An 8,897-nucleotide genomic window follows, 5' to 3' on the forward strand; every position below is an offset into this window, starting at 1 on the left:
ATGCCTGCACATATGTAGAGCTTCAGAGCTGTCAAGGGAGAATAGCAAAACCCTTCAAGGACGGACAGTGGAGGAAGTACATGCACTGAAACAAGCAGAAGAAAGACAAAAAGACAATGAGATACTGTGCAAGTTTTGTGGAAGAACACACGAGAAGAATAAGAAAAAATGCCCAGCTTTCGGAAAAAAGTGTAAAAAGTGTGGAAAGGAAAACCATTTTGCAGCTCAGTGCAGATCTAGACAAGAGAGCAGTTGGAAAACTAAGAAAGTGCATACAGTTACAGAGCAGACCAGTGACAGTGACTCTTATGAGGATGTCAACTGTATAACTGAAGTAAATGGAGAGGTTGAACATGTAAACCAGGTTAAAGACAGCCACAGTCAGAGCCAGCAGCTCTTTGCGAGAATGAAGATGGGTGAAAAGTTAGTTAACTTCCAGATAGACTGTGGGGCCACCTGTAATATCATCCCCATTGATCTACTAAACCCAGACACAAAGTTAGAGCACACTGAGAAAGTCTTAGTGATGTATAACAAAACCAAGTTGACTCCTCTGGGTACATGTAAGGTTAAGGTCAGAAACCCCAGAAATAACAAGCTGTACAGACTGGAGTTTCAAGTGGTTGACCAGAGTAGCAGAATCCCTCTACTGGGCAGAAAAGCCAGCGAGGCAATGAAGTTGATAAAGATACAGTACGAGAACATTCTGGCTATAGACAGCATAGTGACGAAAGAGCTGAGCCCAGTGACGAAGGCAGCAGGTGGCAAACACATGACCATGGACAAAATCAAAGAGGAGTTTGAGGATGTTTTCACCGGAGTTGGCTGCATGGAAGGTGAATATAGAATAGAGATAAATGACAGAGTACCGCCAGTGAAACTGCCAAAGCGAAGAGTGCCCGTGGCTATGATGACACCTCTACAAGAGGAACTCAAAGATTTAGAGAGAAGACACATAATCACACCAGTGGAACGCAGCACTGACTGGATCAGTAGCATGGTAACGGTGAGAAAACCTAATGGGAAACTGAGGATCTGTATAGACCCAAAACCTCTGAATCGAGCACTTAAAAGAAGTCACTATCCACTCCCAACTTTAGATGACATCCTGCCGGAAATGTCAAAGGCAAAAGTTTTCACAGTCTGCGATGTGAAGCAAGGCTTCTGGCACGTCAAACTAGAAGAGAAGTCGAGCTACCTTACCACATTCGCCACCCCATTCGGTCGCTTCCGTTGGTTAAGGATGCCAATGGGAATAAGTCCAGCACCAGAAGTGTTCCAAAGAAAGCTCATGCAGGCCCTGGAGGGTCTCCCAGGAATCTACATCATAGCAGATGATGTGTTGATCACAGGGGAAGGAAAAACACAAGAGGAGGCAGAAAAGGACCACGATGAGAAAGTCAGACGTTTTCTAATCAGGTGCAGAGAGCGCAACATCAAGCTGAACGCTGACAAATTCAAGCTCAGACAAAAAGAGGTACCCTACATTGGTCATCTGCTGACGGCCGAGGGACTGAGGATTGACCCAGACAAGGTACGGGCAATCAGAGAAATGCCACAGCCAACCGACGTGAAAGGGGTACAGAGACTAGTTGGGATGGTCAACTATCTTTCTAAGTTCTATAACCACCTTTCAGATGACTGTGAGATTCTGAGACAACTCACACGCAAGGAAAACATGTGGGAATGGACAGACATCCAAGAAGGGGCGTTTCAAAGACTGAAAGAAAAAATCGCTAAAGCACCAGTCCTACAGTACTACAACAAGGAAGAGGAGCTGACACTTCAATGTGATGCATCAGACACAGGACTTGGGGCCGCCCTGACACAGAAAGGTAAACCGGTAGCATTTGGTAGTAGAGCACTTACACCAACTGAAAAGGGCTATGCCCAAATAGAAAAAGAATGTTTAGCAATAGTATTTGGGATGGAAAAGTTCCATCAGTATACTTATGGCAGGGAAGTCACAGTACAAAGCGACCACAAGCCCCTTGAGAATATACACAGGAAGCCATTACTTAGTGCACCTAAGAGACTGCAGAGAATGCTACTCAGACTGCAGCAGTATGATATTAATGTAACATATGTTCCAGGCAAGGATATGCTACTAGCAGACACACTGAGTAGAGCGTACTTACCGGAGAGCACTAAGGGAGAGAGTGAGACAGATATAGAGACTGTGAACATGGTCAGCTACCTACCCATTTCAGCAGAGAGGCTGAGCGCCATCAGGGCTGCAACGAAAGATGACATGAAGTTACAGAGTGTAGCAAATAGAATACTGTCAGGGTGGCCCAAGAGAAAAAATGACTTACCAAGTGACATCAGACACTACCACACTTTCCAAGATGAACTGAGTTTCCAGGACGGCATAGTGTTCCGAGGTGACAGAGCTGTGATACCTGACGCACTCAGGGTGGACCTCACTCACAGGATCCACTCCTCTCACCTGGGAGTAGAAGGATGTCTGAGGCGAGCGAGGGAGTGTGTTTACTGGCTTGGAATGAATGAGGAGATCAAGACCTTCATCTCCAAATGTGACATATGTAGGTCAGTGGACCCAAAGCAACGAAGAGAGACACTACACCCACATTCCATGGCCAACAGACCCTGGGCCGAGGTGGGAACAGACCTTTTCTCCTTTCACAATAAAGACTATCTGATAACAGTAGATTATTATTCAAACTTTTGGGAGGTTGATTATCTACCTGACACTAAGAGCAATACAGTGATCAGAAAACTCAAGGCCCACTTTGCACGACAAGGGATTCCTGACACTGTTATCTCGGATAACGGACCCCAGTATGCCTCTCTAGAGTTTCAGCACTTCAGCCAGAAGTGGGGCTTTGAACACAGGACATCGTCGCCAGGATACCCGCAGAGTAATGGGAAGGCGGAGTCAGCGGTAAAGACAGCCAAGCACCTGATGCTGAAGGCTGCAGCAGCAAGACAGGATCCGTATTTGGCCATGTTAGATCATCGCAACACACCGAGCCAGGGCCTCAACACAAGCCCGGCACAGAGACTCCTGAGCAGGAGGACCAGGACCCTGCTTCCCACAAAGGACACTCTGCTGAAGCCAGAGGTAACACACAACGAACAGGGACTGAAACACAACAGACAGAGACAGGAAAAGTACTACAACCGCACAGCAAAAGACATGGACGCTCTGAAAAGAGGGGACAGTGTGAGAGTACAGCCAGGTGACACACACAGGAGCTGGAGACCAGCGAGAGTGGTCCAGCAGGTGAGCCATAGATCATATGAGGTGCAGTTAGAGTCAGGAGGGGTTGTGAGACGAAATCGTCGTCACCTCAGACATAATCACACCGTGCTCACACCAACACGAAACGCACCCACACCAACAGTGACTGAGGCGGCCGTACGGCCAGATGGCCCAGTACAGAACCAAGACAAGTTCACCAGGTCAGGTCGACAAGTTGTCATGCCACACTACCTGACGGACTATGTTCAGTGATTGGAGTATGGACAATGAAAAAAGAAATGAAAATGATGTTTTGAACTGATACCTTAGGAAAGAGACTAACTTTAAAAAAGAAAAAGAAAGATGTAACAATAGGATTGTTTAATTAAGTACAGTTGTACGGGGGACGGATTTCTATGTGACACCGCACTCGCGGACCAGTTCAGTAATGTACAAGGCAGAGAGTGGATGCCTGGATGTAATAAAGTTCAAGTAAGCAAGACTGCTTTAATCGTCCATTATGTATAGTCCGGTAGAGGCAGAACATAAATGAAACAAGACCCTCGTCACCTAGCTGCTGTTCGTGCTGTCCCACACACGACGCGTTTACCAGGAGCAACAACAACATCTGATGTACCGGCTTCCATAACTGACCGTGTGTGTGAGTTAAAAATACGAGTGTGTGCATTTCTCGCAGAACACGACCTCTCCTTCACGCTATCACAACCCCTGGTCGAGCTGTGTAAAAAAGTAGCGGAAGATAAAATTGCACTAAGTAAAATGTCCATTTCAAATCAGCTGGCCAGCTATTTCAACACTCACGGGATAACACCTGAGTTTAAAAGGCAAATTTCCACCAAACTGAAAAACAACATGTTTTCCCTGAACGTCGACGAGGCCACCAATAATAACATGGATAAAGTCCTCAATGTTCTTGTTCGTTTTTTTGACAATGAGGAAAATGCTGTTAAAACGCAACACCTCGCTAGTCGAAAAATGAACATAGCCAATGCTGCAGCACTTACCCAGGAATTGAAGGATGTGCTGCAGTCCTATGGTTTAGGGCTGCAGCAGGTGACCAGTATTTTACTGGACAATTGTGCGGTTATGCGGGGAAAGAAGTCCGGTCTCGAGACACAGTTGCGCAGGGAGAACCCGCACCTGCTGGATATATCTGGCGACACAGTCCATATGGTTTCTAACGGTGCAAAAGCCATGATGAGCCCTTTCAAGGCAGAGGTGGAAGATTTCTGCTCGGATGTGTTTTATGACATAGAGAAGTCTCCGAAACAGAAAGAAATATTTTCGGAATTCCAGAGATTACTCCATTTTACACCGAAGAGCTTGATCAGGCCCATCAGTAACAGGTTCCTGCAGATGTTGGAGGTGTGCAATAGGGTGAGAGAACTCCTGGATGTCCTGATTGTGCACTACTACAACCTACTGGATCCGGGCGAAGAGCATAAATACAGGTAGGTACAAAGCATTTAAAAATGTGTGTGAATTAAATCGTATTTGTCACAGTATAGCCTCTCAGCCTGGCTCAAAATACGCGACTATCGTGTCCGATTCTCGGCTGAGACCCCCCCTTACGACAATTGCGATTGTCTTTGTGTGCGGCGAAACCCAATGTAAAAGTCGGACACAAAGTCGGGACTTGTGTAGTTTTAGCCTAGTCGTTTCTATGAGTACTCTTCACAAAATAACACAGAGTACACAGCAGAGGTCCTCTTTATTTGCTCACCCGTGCGGTTACCTGGCATACATGCGTGCTTTTAAATGTTGACAACATCCGAAACCTACACCTACGAGCCGCGTCTTATCCCTTGCGCTGTCATTCAGCAGCACCCCGTTGGGATTGATAGTTGATATATAACTATTTTGTCTTGCGCGAAAATAAAACGACCTTCCTTTTTAAGGAGCTTTTTTCTTTTCTTTTTTTGAACATGTGTTATATTCTGGCCTATAGCCTTCCCTTATGAGAAAATGTGTTGTAGTGCAGAATCAAGCTGTTTTTTTTAATAGTGGCTATAACGGCTTTATAGTATTGCTGTAGTTAATGCAACACATGAAACTGCCAGCTATATGCTGTATGATGATATGATAAAAATATTGCATTACTGACAGTTTTTTTTTTCATTAAAAAAATAAAATAGGGATGTATTAGTGTATTGTCTATAATGCTGTATGTTATAACATGCAGCCTTAATCCCCATATGGTTTTATAAGAGGGAGCATAACGTGGGTGTGTGTGTGTGTGCACTCCAGAAAGTTACTCAAACAAGTCCTTGAAAGGCACGAGGTCTCGCCTCAGGAAAGGGCCAGAATAGAGGTTCTGCAAGGAGAACAGGCCACAGCATCCAGGACCCAAACAAACCAGAGCCGGAAGGAACGCATCTCTGTGCTATTCACAGATTTTGATAGGCTCACAGTCTTGATTGACCTGTTCAGAGGTATCTTGAATGAGTAGGAAAATCCATGGCTAGTTTACATACATTTATTTATTACTTGGTGGTAATGGCCCAGCTCTCCTGGATGGCATAGCTTTTTAGTTAAGACAAGGTGCAAATGGAACAGTTAGGTCTATTTTTCAACAAAAGTAATCCACCTCAAGAGAATTCCTTACAGCATTGTATAGTTAGTAACTGTACTGTAATTACCTAGTTGCATAGTAGTAACTGATGTCTTGTTCTAAGTTTTAATTACAACTAATGGAAACATGCCTAAATGTTTTTTGTATGTTTACAGGTGTCCTTCCAACATTTCAGGCATTTCTGAAAAAACTGCAACATGAGAAACCAATGGTGCACTTGTTGCATGTTGAAATGTTGGCACTGGTAAGAGAGCTGCTAAGCAAATTCATGAAGCCAGGAGCTATCCCCCTGAGTGTCAAAGAGATCCTCAAGATCAATGTACGGGATGCAGCGTTACAGCTGCCTAACAAATCCCTGTGTGTTGGAAAATATGGATACTCTGCCATGACCAAGGCCCGTGTGGCGAAGACACTGTGGGTTGGAAACTTGTACAACTCCCTCAGAGAGGGCTACATGAAGGCAGCAGAGTTTCTACTCAAAAACCTTCCCCTCGACAACCACATGGTCACCTCACTCTCGGCTCTGACCCCATCCCTCATACAGTGTGACTCCTTAGGTTCAGCATTCATGGCATTAGGGAAGGCCTTGCCTAATGTGGTTCCACCTGAAGCACTCGGCCCACTGCGGGAGGAGGTTCGTGCATACCAAATAGATGCTGACCTGGTACCTCTGGCCAATACCTATGTTGAAGAAAACAGCCGAGTGGATGTGGACTGGTGGAGTCAGGTGGCACTTCTAAGAAATTCAGAAAGAGGTGTGAGATACCCAACCCTGATCAAACTTGTGAAAGCCCTTCTTTCAATTTTCACAGGCCCGCTGGTGGAGGGGTCTTTCAACATAATGGATGACATACTGGAGGCAGACAGGTGCAGGATGAATGTGGAAACGTATGAGAGCCTCGCCATAATTAAGTCAACAATGAAAGCCAGGAAGTGGACGGCCTCAACAATGTTAATTGACCAGCCTTTAAGGAATTCTTGCCTTTCCTCCTATAAAACATACCAACTCCACCTAGAGAAAAAGAAGGCAAGAGAACAGGGAATGAGGGAGAAAAGGATGAGTGAGGCCATGAGGGTGAGGTCTACAGCGGTGGCAAACAGAATAGTGACCCAGGCGAAGAAATCAAAAGGGCCATCCTCTTCCTCCACTAGGCCAGCTGCCTCACCTAGACCAACCAGACCTTCACCAAAGACCATCTCCTCTGCAAAAACAAGACCTTTTCGACCCACTGGGCCCTCCACCACCTCCTCTGGGGCAGCTAAAAAGCCATCCAGCTCCTCCTCTGGGCCCTCTGCCTCCTCGTCTGGGGCAACTAATAAGCCTTCCGCCTCCTCATCTGGGCCCTCTGCCTCCTCATCTGGGCCCTCTGCCTCCTCATCTGGGCCCTCTGCCTTCTCATCTGGGCCCTCTGCTTCCTCATCTGGGCCCTCTGCCTCCTCCTCTGGGCCATCCACTGCATCCTCTGGGCAACCAAAGTTATTTTCTCTGTTTCATGGTCCAGCCAAGAAATCCTCTTCAATAGCCTCAACTACCTCTGGAAAAAGGAAGAGTTCGGATGACTCAGAACCCGGAAAAAAGAGGAAAAAATAGAGCACTTTGTTTCATTTTTTGAATCTAGTTTTGATAACTTAAACCCCACTAAAAAGTACTTTGGAGATACAAATGCACTTTGTTTATTTCTTTCTATTTGATTTAAGTTATCATTTCATGTAGGAGTTAATGTTTTTGATTACTTGTTTTGATATTACTTGATATAACTTTCTATTGGTTTTATTAACATCTGTGTATTTAATTTGCCATTTTATTTCTGATGAACAAAGTTCAAAGTTATTGAAATGTTGAAATTGTTGAATTATTTGATTTATTAAAACTGTTTGAAAAGTAAATCAGTCCTTTTAATGTACCCTAAATTTCAGAGTGCATTTACTACAGCATGCTCAAAATTCACTATTTAAGAGTGTTTTTATCAAAAGGGGGGCACCAGGGGGGTCACGGCCACGGAAGGGGGCCATGGCCCCCAGTTTGGGAACCATTGTGAACACTATACAATAATCTGCATACATGTATATAGTTGTTTGCATGAGTCTAAAAAGTTCAGGCTCAGGATTTTTTTTTGCTTTAATCCCTGCAAACGAGCTGATCCAGATTTGCTTCGGTTACCACGTCAGAACTGAAATGTGGGCTGGCTTTACATTGAACTCCTGGCAACGTCCCGCCCACGTGACATGTCCCAATCTATCATCCCCCCATATACAGTCAGTGAGCTGAATCCCCTCCCCAGCTGTGTGTCTGTTGCCGTTTTTCCACCAACCTGGAGCCGGAGCTGGAGCCGGAGCTGGAGCCGATAAAGATCTGGGTTTTCGTGTTTCCACCGCAGCGCCGAAAAATCAGATCTTTCTGGCCCCACTCGGCTGCACAGCAAGATCCAAGATCCAATATGAACCAATACGTCACGCTTACTTCAGAGGGGGGAGATTAACCTGAGCAATAACAGTTCAAGGCGAGTACAAGTTGTAACAAGCAGTAGCACTGAGCAAAGTGACTACAACGCGACCACACACTTATAAAACACACACTTTATATAGTATTATATATATATATATATACTTTCTAAGCAGTGTTGGGTGTAACGCGTTACAAAAGTAACGGAGTTACAGTAATGTATTACTTTTTGCTGTAACGCAGTAATATAACGCATTACTTCTGAAATGTGGGTAATATAATACCCGTTACAATTCTCAGTAACGCAGTTACAACACATTTTAACCCCAAATGATGTGGTGTTTTGTTTTTAAGAAATCACAAACATCGCGAGACATTCTGACACCAGAGGAATAAAATGTTGTGCAGGTAGAATAGTTACTCAGTAAGCCTGTTCACTATTGGTTAAGAGGGCTGCAGAAACAGATTCATGATTGAGAGCTGCAGGCTCACAATGGAGAGCTGCAGGCTCACAATGCAGAGCTGCAGGCTCGGATAAAATAAAATAAAAACACAGGAGTGCGCGCAGGCCAAAGCAACAGAAGGTAACTTTCTCTGGTCTGCTGTTTGAACCCCGAGAAGTTAAGAGACTCGTGGCAGAGAGTTGAAGATATGCA

At 45.0% G+C, this 8,897-nt stretch overlaps 1 protein-coding gene across 1 annotated transcript; it reads left to right on the top strand.

The window, feature by feature from the left end:
* Positions 1–3,892: 3,892 nt before the first annotated feature.
* Positions 3,893–7,685, top strand: LOC134872939 (uncharacterized). Its single transcript, XM_063896305.1, has 2 exons — positions 3,893–4,677; positions 5,954–7,685. Exon 2 carries the CDS (start codon positions 6,007–6,009, stop codon positions 7,387–7,389), a length of 1,383 nt encoding a protein of 460 aa, XP_063752375.1. The 5' UTR covers positions 3,893–4,677; positions 5,954–6,006; the 3' UTR covers positions 7,390–7,685.
* The last annotated feature ends 1,212 nt before the right edge of the window (positions 7,686–8,897 follow it).

The sequence above is a fragment of the Eleginops maclovinus genome, chromosome 12, assembly GCF_036324505.1.
Source record: "Eleginops maclovinus isolate JMC-PN-2008 ecotype Puerto Natales chromosome 12, JC_Emac_rtc_rv5, whole genome shotgun sequence".
Lineage (NCBI taxonomy): Eukaryota > Metazoa > Chordata > Actinopteri > Perciformes > Eleginopidae > Eleginops > Eleginops maclovinus.